At 47.4% G+C, this 16375-nt stretch overlaps 1 protein-coding gene across 1 annotated transcript in view; it reads right to left on the bottom strand.

The window, feature by feature from the left end:
• Nucleotides 1-11890, bottom strand: part of MB21D2 (Mab-21 domain containing 2) — a 92577-nt gene extending 80687 nt beyond the window's left edge. The window contains exon 1 of the mRNA XM_077827302.1: nucleotides 11686-11890. Within this exon, the coding sequence (XP_077683428.1) occupies nucleotides 11686-11890 (205 nt within the window). The remainder of the gene's footprint in view (nucleotides 1-11685) is intronic.
• Nucleotides 11891-16375: the final 4485 nt, after the last annotated feature.

The raw sequence follows: 16375 nt of genomic DNA, 5'->3' as shown, positions 1-16375 counted from the left end.
TGGTCAGTTTGGATGAGCTATTACCAGCAGGAGAGTGAGTCTGTGTGTGTATGGGGGTGGGTTTTTGGAGGGGGGTGAGGGAGTGAGAGAACCTGGATTTGTGCAGGAAATGGCCTAACTTGATTATCATGCACATTGTGTAAAGAGTTGTCACTTTGGATGGGCTATCACCAGCAGGAGAGTGAATTTGTGTGGGGGGGGTGGAGGGTGAGAAAACCTGGATTTGTGCTGGAAATGGCCTAACCTGATGATTACTTTAGATAAGCTATTACCAGCAGGACAGTGGGGTGGGAGGAGATATTGTTTCATATTCTCTGTGTATATATAAAGTCTGCTGCAGTTTCCACGGTATGCATCTGATGAAGTGAGCTGTAGCTCACGAAAGCTCATGCTCAAATAAATTGGTTAGTCTCTAAGGTGCCACAAGTACTCCTTTTCTTTTTTAAAAAATTGGTGTCACATTAGCTATCTGTCATTTGGTACAGAAGCTGATTTAAATGATAGGTTACAGACTATAGTTAGTAATTCTGCAATTTCACATTTGAGTTCCTTCAGAATTCTTGGGTGAAGACCATCTGGTCCTGGTGACTTATTACTGTTTAGTTTGTCAATTTGTTCCAAAACCTTCTCTAATGACACCTCAATCTGGGGCAGTTCCTCAGATTTGTCACCTAAAAAGACTCAGGTTTGGGAATCTCCCTCACATCCTCAACCACGAAGAGCGATGCAAAGAATTCATGGAGTTTCTCTGCAATGGTCTTATCGTCCTTGAGTGATCATTTAGCATCTCGATCGTCCAGTGGCCCCACTGGTTGCTTAGCAGGCTTCCTGCTTCTGATGTACGTAAAAAAAAAATTGCTATTAATTTTTTTTGAGTCTTTGGCGAGCTGTTCCTCAAATTCTTTATTGGCCTTCCTAATTATATTTTTACACTTCATTTGCCAGAGTTTATGCTCCTTTCTATTTTCCTCACTAGGATTTAAACTTGCACTTTTTGTCTCTCACTGCTTCTTTTACTTTGTTGTTTAACCACGGTGGCACTTTTTTGGTTCTCTTATGGTGTTTTTTAATGTGGGGTATACATTTAAGTTGAGTCTCTATTATGGTGTCTTTAAAAAGTTTCCACGCAGCTTGCAGGGATTTCACTTTTGGCCCTGTACCTTTTAATTTTTGTTAAACTAACTTCCTCATTTTTGTGTAGTCCCCCTTTCTGAAATTAAATGCTACAGTGTTGGGCTGCTGTGGTGTTTTCCCCGTCACAGAGATGTTAAATAATTATATTATGGTCACTATTACCACACGGTCCAGCTCTATTAACCTCTTGGACCAGATCCTGTGCTCCACATAGGACTAAATCAAGAATTGCCTCTCCTCTTGTGGGTTCCAGGACTCGCTGCCCCAAGAAGCACTGATTTAATGGGCAGAAGAGAAGCAGAGAAGTTAATTGCGTTTGTCTGAACCTTTGAGACTACGAAGGAATGATTAGTAAGGAAACACAATCCTTACAGTCACAAACTTTCTGTACAGGGGCACACTGACTAACCTCCTTCCCTCAAGGCCGGTTCTTAGCACAATCTCAAAAGGTCCCACCATATGCGTGGAAAAGCTAAGGCCATATCATCAGCACTACGTTGGTGGGAGAGCTCTCCCGCCGGCATGGAGAGGCTACGCGAGCGAGCTTACAGTGGCACGGCTGCATCGGTACAGCTGTGCCACTCTAGGAGTGCTAGTGATGGCCTCAGACGAGAGACGTTTTAGAACGAAAGTACATGGGCTAGTATCTCAGGCCAAGCTCTCCTGCTTTGTGGCAGGAACACAGGTTGTACCTCTCAGTAATTCTGTGCGTTCTCAGCAATTCTGGACAAGCTAACTTTCATTAATGAGCGCCCACTGTGCCGAGAGGTGGGAGTATTCCACGTAGCATGATGCGCTTGGAAAAGGAAAAACCCTACATTCAACCACTTCTACTTTTCATATCTCAAATCACAGCCGCAGGCTGCGAGTTCGTCACACAGTGTGATCACACTCTTTCCTGGGACCTTGTGGTTACCCACACTGGTATCCGTGGTTTCAACAGTATATGATAGTTACCACTTTGTCCCAGATTGCTGTTCCCTGCTGCTCTGTGAGCTTGGACCCACACATTCCACACCAGCTCCAGCTGAAGCCAGGACCGTACTTTTAACTGCAGTTTGTAAGGAGCTTTGGGAACCTACTGCATAAGACCTAGGATTATTTGCTAGACCTTAATAAGTAGGTCACTTTGTAACCTCTCTCTGAGGCCAAGCCACTTGATCAGCACACAAGGAGGGCGCATCAGTACCTTCCTCCAGTGTTTCTTTGAATACTTTCTGGAGCTGGCTGGTCAGTAATGCATGCCCTAAGCCAGATATGGCCTCACCACAGCCTTAGCAGAAAGAACTGCCCTACAGTGTCCTACTGCTCAAGACCTGCAGCAATGCAATACGGAGTTGCTGTATTTTAGACTAACTGTACAGCAAACTGAAGTATTCTTCTTAAAGGTCATGATCTTAGTCTTCAAAATGTTATTCCCTTTCAACATTGCCTGGAACATGGTCGCTAGCAGTTCTGGGCCACAACTGTCATATTCCTGCAGTTACATCTCATTTCTGACATTACAACAGCCTGTAGAGACCCCAACCAAGATGACAGCCCCTTGCAGTAGGCCATACACAGACACACCAAGCCAGCCCGACACTACCAAGCTGAACAGGCTGCACAAGTAGAGGAAGAATTGTTATCCCTATTTTACAGACGGAAAACTGAGGCACAGACAGGTAAAGTTTCCAAAAATGCCCCAATCCCATTGAAAGTCAATAGACTCAGGCACTTGCCCAACTAGGGTAGGGCTGGGAACCGAACCCAGGTTTGAGGATTCCCAGTCCAATGCCTTAACTACAGTCTATGAGGCAGTGATTCAAGTTGGTGTCATCAGTCTCCATTGTTCTATGCCCGGAAGCCAGGCAGCACAGCACTATTAGCAGCCTCCTCTCCAAAGAGGCCTGGAAAGGAGCAGGAGGGAAGAAAAGCTAGTCCAGATCCCCGCCTCGTGGTTTCTGCATCTTAACATTAAGTAATCGCTCCTCATTCAGAGCATTGTACTTTCCACACCAGCCCAATCAGCACAAAGTGCATGAACTGTACTTTAATTAATGCTCTAAATTAGACTAAATCATACTGTCTGACAGATGAAAGACAGCACATTAATAAGACCACTGTACTTTACTTAGCATCAAGGGTACCTTTGACGCGTGTGTTTAACAAATCAGTTCAAGGAAGGTTTGTTCCTTCTAATTTAAGCTACTGCAGAAGACAGAGAGGAGATCCACTGAAACAGGTCTTTGAAAATGAGAGAGGATGTATCCAAAAGGAGTACACGCAGAGTAGGGATCAGGCCAGGTAAACTCAAGATCGCTGCACATACAGACCCACAGATCAGAGTCCTGGGGCTGGCGGTTTGATACATCTGCCCAAGAGTCATTTCCCATCCACCAGCCAGCTGGGACAATTCATCCTCCCTCAGTAAGCAAGCTCTGGTGTGCGCACATCCATGCTGCAAGATAGCCCCCGTGCGACAGTGCCCATCACAGCTCCCCAGGTCTGCCTCAGAATGAGCAGCCGCCTGGCTCCGTCCCTCCCAATCCACTCCAGCCACACGGCCCCGAACACCTACAAACCGCAAATCGCACAGTGCCCCAATAATTCAACTAAGGTAGCACATAACTTCTTTACCGAACAGAAGATTATTACATTTTCATTTATAAACAGAGGCTATTTAAAAAAACACTGCCCAGAGAGAGAGATGTATCTCCTTACTAGATGAATGGTAGGCAATTGGTGGTGAAGAGTGGGGCAGAATTAAGGTGGGTTTTTTCCAAAGTGTGCAACGTGATTCCCCTTCCCCCGCCCCCTTCCCAATTCAGATCAAGGGGAGTTTAGCTCAGGAAGGAACTCCTGCTTGAAAAGAAGGGCTGAAGAATTGTAAAGGATATGGTTCTTTCCTCCCCAAACCATTAATCTCATTTTGGTAGTTCCAGGATTTGTTTTAATGTCAGCTATGTATTCCAATGAACAGGCTAGCATCTATCGCTGCCGTCTCCTGGACACAATCAGAATCACTCAACTCTGGGGCATAGGCCCTATATTGCCAACAGTAATTTTCCTTAGGTCAAAGGGTAGGTATGGTGCTTGAAAAACAGTGGGATCTGGATTCTACCCCTGCTGCTGCTGCCATGAAGTTCCAAGTGGACATGCTGTCACTGTTTATTTGTATTGTTCTACTACATAGGAGCCCTCGTCATGGCCCAGGACCCCACTGTGCTAGGCACTGTCCAAACAGAAGAAAAAAAAAAAAACAGTCCCCTCTCCCAAAGCTTATAACCTAAGTAAAAGGAGACAACAGATGGGTACAGATGGATGGAGGCGCACACGGGACAGCATTGGTCAGCATGTGACGCAGTGGCCTCGGCACACCAAGAGCCTAGCCACTGTCGTGTTGTTTGGAGGCATCATGGAAACGGAGAGTTTCCAGGAGGAATCTGAAGGAGGATAACAAGGTAGCTTCGTGGATGCCTACAGGGAGCTCCTCACCAGCTTGCAGGTCAACATGGGAGAAAGCATGATGGTGCTTGCTTGAAAATTTAACAAGTGAGTGACGGAGGCTGAGATCATGGGCCGATCAGAGGCAAGAGTAGACATCTCAATGCTGAACGAGCGATGATGGGTGGGGTGAGGACAGCCCTTGAAGAGCCTTGAAAGCGAAAAGAAGTAATCTGTGTTTGCTGCGAGAAAGAGGGAGCCAGTGGAGGGATGCAGAGAGGGTGACATGCTCAAAGCCATAAGCTACGTAAGCGATCTTCGCAGCTGCACTCTGAATGGATGAGCGGGGCAAGACTGCATTTGTCAAGGCCAGAGAAAAGGATGTTGTGGTAATTGAAACAGGAGACAAGAGCCTGGACAAGGAGTTTGAGCTGTGTGGGTGGACAGTAAAGGCTGTATCTTAGGGCTTGTCTATACTCACTGGGGGATCGACGTGCAGCGATCGATGCATGAGCGGTCGATTTAGCGGGGCTCGTGAGGACCCGCTAAATTGACCGCAGATAGCTCTCCCGTCGACTCCTGTACTCCACCGGATCAAGAAGAGTAAGGGGAGTCAACGGGAGAGTGTCTCCCGTCAGTATCATGTAGTGTGGACCCCGCGATAAATAGATCTAAGCTATGTCGACTTGAGTTACGCTATTCCTGTAACTCAAATTGCGTAGCTTAGATCAACTTTTCTCTGTAGTGTAGACAAGACCCCAGAGACATTATGCAGACGGAATCGGCAAGATTTAGACACAACTTAGATACCACTTGTCCGTGGACTTGATACAGGGTTTAGTGATAGGCAAAACAAGCAGAGGTTTGGTGTCTGCAAAGTCAAAAGTAAGTGTTGTTCAAATCTGCCTTCCATACTACCCAGGTCTCCCCGGTGTTTGGGGTCTTGAGAGTCTGAGGAGGGACAGACAATTCTGGTTGTGGTCACTTGATAACTATGAGGACTTAGTCCTGCCACGAGTGCAGGGGACTGGACTAGATGACCTCTCGAAGTCCCTTCCAGTCCTACGATTCTGTGACAAACAAGCTGCAATTTGGCTAGAGCCCCGTTTTCCGATTGTAAAATACTTTTGAAGTGGGGTGCGATTATAGCCATGGACCCCGAAGGAAACCCTGCACATTGCCAGATCTTGTATGGACCAGCAGGGACACTGCATGGGTCTGAATGTGTGAAAAGAAAACCTTCAAAACTAGAATTAAATCAAACGTCTCCTCTGCAGCGATTAACAAGAGAAATAATGGCCAAGCTGCAGAGCAGAGCCCCCAGAAATGCCTATTAAGCTTCAGAGCTGCCACCAATAGCTTTCCTAGAGAGACATTTTTGCATACTAGAGAAAAAATCTTCCAGTGGAAGTGTTTCCTAGAATTGCAAAGTTTAACCCCCCACCCTCCTTCCTAAGCAACTCCACCACTTGTGTCAATGTTCCTTATTTCTGCTGCCCCTTTGATTTGGATCTACTAAATAAAACTAACCAGCTGGCTAAGAGCAAGCGGAACAACTTGTTTCCAGGCTAGAAACATTCCAAGTCTGCTAATCGCATCTGTCTTGTTTATGCTGCGTTCGCGCTAGGTGTTCATGCAAAGTCACGTGGAAGAGAAAAAAACAAAACAATTCACGTATCCTAGTTACCATCCTTCTGTAGGAACATAATTATCAATTGCCTTTAAAGCATAATTGGGCTTGGCAAGAATTCCCAAAATCCTTTACAAATATTTCCCCGGCCTTTAAGAACGGGTGTTGGGCAAGTTCTTGACAATCCTGCCTTGAGAATTTTTGTGCCCGGAAGACACGTTCTTCGCTATTAAACTAAACCGCCTGCACCACCACCTAACGTTTCAAAATAGTAGCCGAGTGACTTCTCCAGCTCATTCGCTCACCTGTCTCAGAGGCAGGTAGGATAAAGCTTCTCAGGCTGCCTTCACTGCACAAAAGGTGCAGGGTTTTTATATTGAGATAAAAAAGACAAGCCACGTCTTTTAAATCTTGACTAGCCCACATCACAGTATTCCCCGGAGGGGGGGAGGGGGGGCAGCATAAGGATAGGGTTGACTTCAACTAGCTACATCGAGGTACAAGCTACCTATGCCTTGTTTCCATCAGGATTTTATATTGGAGATAGCTACCATTTTCTGCACCCAAGGGACAGCCTTAAATATAAACCCAGACACTCAGGGCCTGCAGGGAGAGGGATCCAGCAAAAGCCAGAGACGAAGGATACTGTGATGCAGAAGAAGGTTATTTTTAACAGCTGTGCGGTATGTATGCAATAGCACAGAGGCACATCAGTAAGAGGTGTTTAGTAATACAGACCTCAGAGTACGGTAGGCTCCTATCGTGATTGGCCTCTCTTGCAAAAGAGGGAGGAACAAAATCTTGACTCCAGAGAGATCATTCCACTCTGGTAGCGATTTCTGCTCCTCAGTACAGGACCACAATCAAAGTCTCTCTCTCACCTACAACAGACAGTGGGTAACATTTCCGAGAGTGCTTAACAGAAGTATCTTTGAGCCTAAGGCAGGATCTACATGAGACAATTTTATTGGCCTAGCTGTGCTTGTTAGAAGCGAGTGGGGGGACGGGACCACAGGGTGTGGCAAGAACACCATTCTAACCAATATACCTATGCCAACAAAGCCCTGGTGTAGCGGCAGTCACACCAGCAGGAGTGTCCTTTCACTTGGATAAGCTGTCTCGCCCCTGGGGAGGTTTTCTGGTATAGCTCCCTCAGTACATCTATCCCAGCAAGCCCTTGTAAACGTAGACAAGGTCAAAGGGCTCACAGAAAGTCACTGGGACTCAACCTGCAAACTCATATGAGCTGCTTCGGAAAATCTTACCCGCCCGACCACCTGCCGAGTGTCAGAGGACAGAACAACCACCACCCTTTCGAACGCCCATGAGATTGTCAGTAGACTCAGGCTGCAACGTTTGGACTTGCACGCACGGACACACACCCCCCTCCCACCCCAAAGCTGTGTGGAGCTGAGGTTTTGTCCCTTCCCTCCTGTGGAGACTAGACCTATTTAGGCAACAAGCAAAACAGTCAAGGTTTGTGAAAATGGCCTCACTAAAGGATCAACATGAGTAACCCCGCACCCCTTCTCTATATGGCTATGAGCAAGCCTATGCCCACCTGGAACAAAGGGACAGTTACAGATCTACTTAAGGCTGTCAGCACCCTTAGAAAGAAAAGAATCCAAGAGTCAGGACCCCTAAGAAAGAAACCATAGGCTAGTCTGAGGCAGCAGCCGCAGTCCTAGGAACGTCAGAGCTCGGTTTCGTACTCAGGGCTCCTGTTCCCAAGAGCTCAGCGTATGGTTTTAACAGTTCACAGCACATCTGGGCATCATGGCACGTTTTTATTCAGGCCCCAGAGAGGAATTAGCTGTGGATCAAGGAAGATTCTACGCAAAGGACTGCAAACAAAAGAAGAACTGAACCGCTCTGGCGAACGTAGGAGGCAGCGATAACCACAACTCCAGCTGTTCTGGAGGGAACAGTCCCGCCTTGGATGAACACCCTAATAGGACTATTTTATCTAGATACTAATGTGGTCGCCATCACAACAGTATCCAGGACACTTGTCAGGCACTGAGAAATCATCATCACAACAGCACCGTGAGGTCGGGAACCACTGCTTTCCTAAACCTATCCACAGAGACCTGAGAGCGAGTATAAGCGTCTTGTCCAAGGTCTCACAGAAGTCAGTGGTAGAGCTAAAAGTTAGACCCTGATCTCCAAAGTCCCAATAGTACAAGACCATTCTTCCTCCCCAATTTTCCCCATTTAGGACCCTAATTATGCAAGCCCCACCCATCTCTGTCACTTAACAGACAGAAAATACAACCATGCAGCAAAACTTCAAACAATCCTCAAGTGACGCTCAGCATAAACAGGGAAACTTACCCAGTAGGGGCTCCCCCGCGCGCACACTTTCAGCGCTACGTCATTAACAGGACTGCGAGCTCTTTGGGAAAGCGTCGAGTTGTGCTACCACAATCCAAATGCCTGCTCCATCTAGGTCAGAGTCAGAAGGCTGCAGCTACGAACATCTTCCCTAGCGTTTGGGGACACGGGCTGTTGGGACCCCGGTACCAGGTCTGAGGTAGCAGAACAGCAGTTCATTAACTCTTCCAGAGCTCAGCTGTCCAATAGCTAGGGAGAAAAAGGGTATGGGACAGGGAAGCAAGAAATTCAACCTTTTAAATACCGATGCGAGAGGGTATTCTTCCACGGGGTCTGGGCCTGGAGTTCTTTCTCTGGCAAAATTCCTTCCACTGGAAGTGGTTTAATTTTGAAGATGGGACTCAAGCAAAACCTGCCCAACATGACGTATGAGAGAACATAGCTTCTGTGAAAACCCCATGTCAGTATGTAACAGCGTGCTTCAGCCTGCAGTTTTGTACACGCAGCATTCTGACAGAAAGTGATTGATGTATATTCGGCTAGATTTCAGACTCCACAATTACAGCTGAAGCAGTCCCCCTTGGGCATTATATGGGCAGTGAAGCTTTGTTAATTTGTGTAAGCACCAAATATCCAAGAGTTTCTGATCTATCCTGAGCAGCTGGCCGTCAGGATGGCTAGGAGGAACTAGAAGGTGTGGTGCCATGCGAGTTTCTGTACTCACACCCAATGTCTGCCTGGGGGAGGGGAGACGTAAAGGCGAAGAAAGGCTACGGTGTTCTCTTCTGCATGGTCTGGCAGTTCTGAAAGATGCTGTTGCTATTTACAAACCAAAGAGCTTTGCCGACAAGTTATTGTGAGGCGGTCACTCATTTCTACTTGTTGATGTTTTCCCCACACAATCCCAGCTGAGAGGTTTGTCAGATCACGATAGTGGGTGGAACCCTGGCCTCACTGGCGAGAATGACAAGACTCCCATTGACTTCACTGGGGCCAGAATTCCATGCAGGGAGGGTTGTTGTTTTTTTTTTTTGTTTGTTTTTAAAAAGGAAGCAGGAAAAAGAAAACCCACCCACAAACCGCGGTTATAACCCGTGCCAGGCAGCATTTCAGTGCTTTGCCCTTGTTCTCAAGCCAAAATTAGTGAGTTACATTCTCTCCAGCCTTACATGAAAAAGAAAAAAAATATGAGGACTTGCGGCACCTCAGAGACTCACACATTGATTAGAGCATAAGCTTTGGTGGGCTACAGCTCACTTCATCGGAGGCATGCAGTGGAAAATACAGTGGGGAGATTTTATATATACAGAGAACATGAAACAATGGGTGTTACCATACACACTGTAAGGAGAGTGATCAGGTAAGGTGAGCTATTACCAGCAGGAGAGCGGGGGCTGGGGGGGGGAACCTTTTGTAGTGATAATCAAGGTGGACCATTTCCAGCAGTTGACAAGAACGTCTGAGGAACAGTGGGGGCGGGGGGGAATAAACACGTGGAAATAGTTTTACTTTGTGTAGGTTTCAGAGTAGCAGCCGTGTTAGTCTGTATCCGCAAAAAGAACAGGAGGACTTGTGGCACCTTAGAGACTCACAAATTTATTTGAGCACAAGCTTTCGTGAGCTACAGCTCACTTTATTGGATGCATAATGACACATCCACTCCCAGTCTTATTCAAGCCTAAACTGTGTCCAGTTGGCAAATTAATTCCAATTCAACAGTCTCTTGTTGGAGTCTGTTTTGTAGTTTTTTTGTTGAAGAATTGCCACTTTTAGGTCTGTAATCGAGTGACCAGAGAGACTGAAGTGTTCTCCGACCGGTTTTTGAATGTTATAATTCTTGACGTCTGATTTGTGTCCATTTATTCTTTTACATAGAGACTGTCCGGTTTGGCCAATGTACATGGCAGAGGGGCATTGCTGGCACATGATGGCATCTATCACATTGGAAAATGTGCAGGTAAACGAGCCTCTCATAGCGTGGCTGATGTGATTAGGCCCTATGATAATATTGACTATCTGAATCCCAAAGCAAGCGTTTACTCATTAGCTAGTCATCCTAGATAACCAGAGTTCAGCAGGTAGTCACTTGTTTAATGTAAGCACTGTACATTTATGACAAAAGAGGAAGTGATCAGTTAGCGATTTCTGGAATATGCTAGCATGTTTTCATATACAAATGCAGTATAGATTAATTATTAATAAATTGATTCTGTGCAGCCACACACATGCATATGTACTTTACTTATTTAGTTACATATATTATGGACTGGAGAGAAAGAAAGAGACACACCTTGAAGCACAGAGCTATTTATTGACCCTACATTCTATTTCAATGGCTTGACCCCAGACTCTTAAATATCAGATAAAACTTTGAACCTGCCAAATATATGTTTCACTCTTCTGTCAGTTTAATGAAAAAATGCTCGTGACGCTGATGTAAACCTGAAAGCTTGATTTCAAGGTCCATTACAAAGGATCCTTTCCTATTTTAAAGGTTTCTGTTTAGATGAATAATTTTTAACCAATGCAGGGTAAATATTCATCAGTGACTGCAGGTGCGGTTAAAACGTTAGTCACTCTGCATTTCATCTGTGCTAACTCTTTTGTCATTCAACAGCATGGGTGATTTAAGCAGTGGTGTGGTTTGCCATTTGTTTTAGTATCATTTAACAATCCCCCACCCGTGATGAATCAAAGTTACATGCAAACTAGAATTCTCCAGCGCAGCCAGGGTCCCTTCCACAGGATAATTTATACCTTAGCAAGTTTTGCAACCAAGCCTAGAAACACAGCTCATGGGAGAGTGCTAGCAACTAAACCATCTGGCTACAACTATACCCGTGACCTGCAAATATATCACTAGCCTCCAGACATGAAAAGAACAATAAATAAATAACAGGGAGCGCCAGAGTGGCCTCGCCTGACCCCCTCCCCTCCCAAAGCCACGAGTGTGCATCTCAATCAGCCCCACACCAGCTCGGGGGTTGCACACCTACCGCCAGGAAGGAAGGTGTGTCATGCACTCGCATTGGGGACAGGAAAGAGAGTTTTAATTAAAAAAAAAAGGGGGGGGGGACACACCTCAACCTGCAACAAATCAAGCCCCGACCCCCATCCCCGCAGCCCAGGCTGGTCCGGAGCCCCCCACGCCCCCCGCTCACCGAGCATGGAGAAGATGAAGTCTTTGGCCGTGTGGATCTCCAGGGCTCGCTGGTCGTCGTACTCCCGCTGGTCGTGCTTGGTGAATTCCTGGATGAGTTTGTTCAATTCCTCCGTGCGGGCTCCGGACCTGAAATCGAGCTCGGGGCCGGCGGGCTTGCAGGGAGCGCCCAGGGGTCCGGGCTTGCTGGCGAGCGGCGCCGCCATCTTCGTGCACAGGAGACGCCGGAGCTGGAGTTGGAGCCGGAGCAGCAGCAGCGAGCCTCTCTCGGCGGGCCCGGGCTCGGGGCTCCCCTGGCGGCGGCGAGCTCGGCAGCCCGAGCCTCCCTCCCCCCGCGAGCGGGCGAGCTGGAAACAATGTGACAGCCACCAGCGCGCAGAGCAACAAGCGGCTGCCGCTGCCGACGCGAGCCCGGCGGCGCCGCGGAGCCAATTCCAGCCGAGCCCGTGTGGACGGCGGCGCCTGCTCCGAATCCAGCCCGGGGCGGGGCGCGGGATGCGGGGCGGCTCCTCCGGCCGCGGGGAGGCTCCGGCTCCGGCTGCTGGAGGCGCTGGTCGGCGCCGCTCGGAGCCGCGCCCTCCGCGGGGACCGGGCTGGCTCCGTGCGGCCTGAAAAGCGGGGCGGGCGCCCCCAGACCTGGCCCGGCCCGAGGGCACCGCCCAGTGTCTTCCCCAGGAATTGAAATGGGGGGGGGGGTCAGGGCTGATGGGGGGGTGAGATTGTGAGGGGGAAGGGGGGGGGTCTATGGCACCCCTAGTAAAAACTGAAAAATGTTTCATAACCGTTTTATTAGCTTTAACTCACGTTTTAAAAGCCTCACACAAATTAAATATGGGGGGGGGGGGATAGCCGTGTTAGTCTGTATCCACAAAAACAACAAGGAGTCCAGTGGCCCCTGAAAGACTAACAGATTTATTTGGGCATAAGCTTTCAAAAACCTCACTTCTTCAGCTGTACGGAGTGAAAGTTACAGCTGCAGACATCAATATACTGACAGAAGAAGGGAAGGGAGTTACCTCACAAGTGGAGAACCAGTGCTGACAGGGCCAATGGGAGCCCGGTGGATGTGGTCCACCCCCAATAACAGAGGAGGAGGTGTCAATCCCAGGAGAGGCAAGGCTGCTTCTGTAATGAGCCAGCCACTCCCAGTCCCTATTCAAGCCCAGATTAATGGTGTTAAATTTGCAAATGAATTTTAGTTCTGCTGTTTCTCTTTGAAGTCTGTTTCTGACCTTTTTTTTGTTCAAGTATAGCTACTTTCAAATTAAAGTTGGCTACTCAAGCCTTCTATGAAGCACGACATCTACATCCTTCTTGGTTTCTTGTTATAATTTTGCACAACTCTGTTAATTAACTTCTTGAATGCAATGCGTTCATCTTTGGTGGCTTCTCGTGTGTCCGGTACTTCCATTCCTTCAACTGATACACTCATTAGTTCATTCACATAATTAGTCGCAGAAGGCGACTTCTTTCAGAACACAAAATTCTATTCAATGAGGCAAAAGAACGCTCCACTGTAGCTGTTGTGACTGGGAGGAGCAAGAGATGAATTCCCACTTCTTTCATCCCAGGAAACAGAGCACAAAGATTGGGTCGAGCCACTAGTGATGATAAAAAAGAGGTTGAAGTCAAATCTTCATTCATTTGTCGTATGATCGTCCACTGTGTGTTCAAATTCTCTATTCCGTCCTGAGCACATGGCAGCCCCATTGCTGGTCGTGCCTCACTCCACTCAGCTGTCGGTGTTTTATAGGACAGGGATCTGTAAAAGCTACGTAGCAGTTGAGCAGAATCTAGAAGTCGCTGTTGTAGATTTTTAAGAATCAAGTCTGTGTACTTTTTCAGTTGTCTTAACAAACACTTCTTGTCCTCTTCACTTAAGGATTCAATATAAATGCTTTCATTAGTCAACTTCTGGACTGAAGTCTTTGCTTCTTCCAGTATTTTTTCAATGGATAGCTCTCTGATTGATCCAAATGTAGCTTCTATTGCTGAACAAAGATCTACCACTGTTGTAGCAGATGCCTGGATGGCATTGTTTAATGACCCAAGTGGTTTCAAGAAGAGACTTGCAAGAGAGAGAATGGCAATAGTCTTCTCTGAACGTAGTAGCAAAAGTAATCCACCAACCTCACTACTTAGCTCCATCCCATCTTGGTAGATACTTTCCAAAGTCAGTAATAATGGCTGGAGTAATTTTAAGACAACAGCCAGGGATCGTTCATGAGAAAGCCAGAGGGTTTTCCCAGATTGGACTAATTTGAACTTCAGTCCCAGTGTATCTTCTATATTGTCCAAGATATTCTTTTTGGACTCTTGCTGAAAAAAGAATATAATGAGGACATTAAATTTATAGCTTTTAAAATGTCTTTTGAAGAGTCTGCAGCTCGTACTAGCGCTAGTTGGAGTAGATGGCCTCTGCAGTGTGTATAGGAGAAACTAGGGTTACGCTTTTCTCTGAGCAAAGCTTGTGCTCCACCATGTCTTCCAGAGAAGTTTGCAGCTCCATCAAATGCACAAGCAGCCATCTGTTTGGGGTCCAATTGACAAGCATTTAACTCTAAGATGTGGGTTGTCACAGATGCAGCCGATGTGTCTTCTGTAATTTGAACATCTAGAAATGCATCTACTGGCCTACCGCTGACATCAAGATAACGTACACAATGACTTAATACTTGATGCCCGTTTGCATCGGTGCATTTATTAGCCATGTATGCAATTTTTTTGAATGTGGTGAGAGAGGTCTTCACTTTTTCAACTGTTGAATCTTTCACTGTTGCACCACATGCATCTAGCCAGTCAGTTGAGTTTCTTGCAGAAAGATAACGAGCATTTGCTGGTCTTGTTTGGAACAAGTGTTCAACTTCAGGATGAACAAGTGACAATGCACTTAACATTGGCCAACAGTTTGCAGTGTGTGGTATCTCTTGCTTTATAGAAAGTAGGATGCCACAGCCATGTTGGTTCGCATGAACTGTGTTTTGTCTCCAGCATTCTTAACAGCCTCATTAACACTCACCGGTGTTGTCCTTGGTCAGTGGAGACTCAGAGTTCAGAGGTGCTTTCACATGAGTTCACCTCCCACTTCGGGGGCAAGAAGGCACCTTGCTCGTTCCTCCAGCTGCTCACGGTTCGCTCTGGCCACTGTTGTTCGTTGTGCCACCGTTCACTCCATCGCTCTGTTGCCAGTGGTCCTGTGCCGTCACCTTCTGCTGCCACCTGCCACTGTGACCTCTGCGAGTGGGTCTCTTGAGGTTCCACCAGCTCTCAGTGATTTCAGCTGAGCTCTCAGTGGGGGAACCGCGCTGCTGGTGCAGACTGGGCCGTCTCTTCCACAGAAACACTGTCCCACAGCCGATCTAAGCACTTAGACCTGATTATCAGTGATTTCAGCTGTAGTGTTTCAGACTAGCAGCCGTGTTACTCTGTATTCGCAAAAAGAAAAGGAGTACTTGTGGCACGTTAGAGACTAACAAATTTATTTGAGCATGAGCTTTCGTGAGCTACAGCTCACTTCATCGGATGCTGTAGTGATCACTTAAAACAAAAGACTTTCTATGGAGCCTAATCAGCTCTGTCTTTAAACAGTGGAGAGGGGCAGGTCAAATCATACTTGTGACTCACGCAGACCATCAAGCAAAACACCTGTCCCCACCCTCTCTCTTGATGCCCTCAATCAGCAGAGGCTCAGGACAGTTCTACTGCCCTTTACTCAGACAATAAGAACAACAACATGTCATTACCCCCCCCTCCCCCGCATTCAAGTGATTTGTAACCCAACCCCAGCCAAAATCTATCACTTGGGCAAGGCAGCTCTGTTTGCTGGATACCTGGGTAGATGAGGTGTGGATGTAAATTCAATCTGGTCCTGAAGCCTTTCCCCACAGCTCATCACTAGCTGTCAGGGAGAGCTCATTTACACTTTGCTTACAAATCATCATTTGAAATTATTAGGTTGGCCAACATCACCAAAATGAATGCCCTGACATGGTCATAAAAACAAAAGCTGTACAAGGAAGCTAGTCTGTATTCATACTTTTAAAATCTATTATACTTTTTCAGATACACATATTTTATCACACACTGTATATGCTTTTAAAGTGTGTATTAATGTTTCAATTTCAATTCAGATTTCCGAACGATCACTAAATTGGCAACACTGCATGTAACTAGTTCACAAAACTGGGGGGAGGGGGTGTTGGGGAAATTCGGAGGTGGGGGGAAGGGTGTAGGGAAATCCCTGGCACCACCCTGGCAAGGAGAGGGGTGAGCCCCGAGCTCACCACCGCCCGGGGACCAGCCCTGGCCAGGGACTCGGAGATGGGCCCCAGGACTCGGGCTTGTAATTAAACCTCAGCCAGAGCAGCACTCTAGGGGGTCTCCCTCCTGCCACTGGGCCCCCTGCTAGTCGGGCCGATAGCCAGGGGCTCACCCACTTCTCACTGCGGACCCTTTGGAAATTCCCAGGGGAGGCACCAGCCCCTTGGGAAATCTATGTGCTGTATGTATCCGGGGTGGCCAGACGTACTGCCCCTCCGAGTCGCATGAGATAATCTTCAGAAGTTCCAGAGCTGGGCGCATCTACCCCAGGCTCCGGGCTTCTGCCCTGCGGCAGGGTGGTGGGCAAGGCTTCACACTCAGGGGAGGCAGCTGCTGGAGCTCAGGGCTTCAGCGAGAGTGGGGCTGAAGCC

The sequence above is a fragment of the Eretmochelys imbricata genome, chromosome 9, assembly GCF_965152235.1.
Source record: "Eretmochelys imbricata isolate rEreImb1 chromosome 9, rEreImb1.hap1, whole genome shotgun sequence".
NCBI classification, from domain to species: Eukaryota; Metazoa; Chordata; order Testudines; family Cheloniidae; genus Eretmochelys; species Eretmochelys imbricata.
Note: the sequence above shows the minus strand (reverse complement) of the source record. Positions and strands in the feature narration are given on the sequence as shown.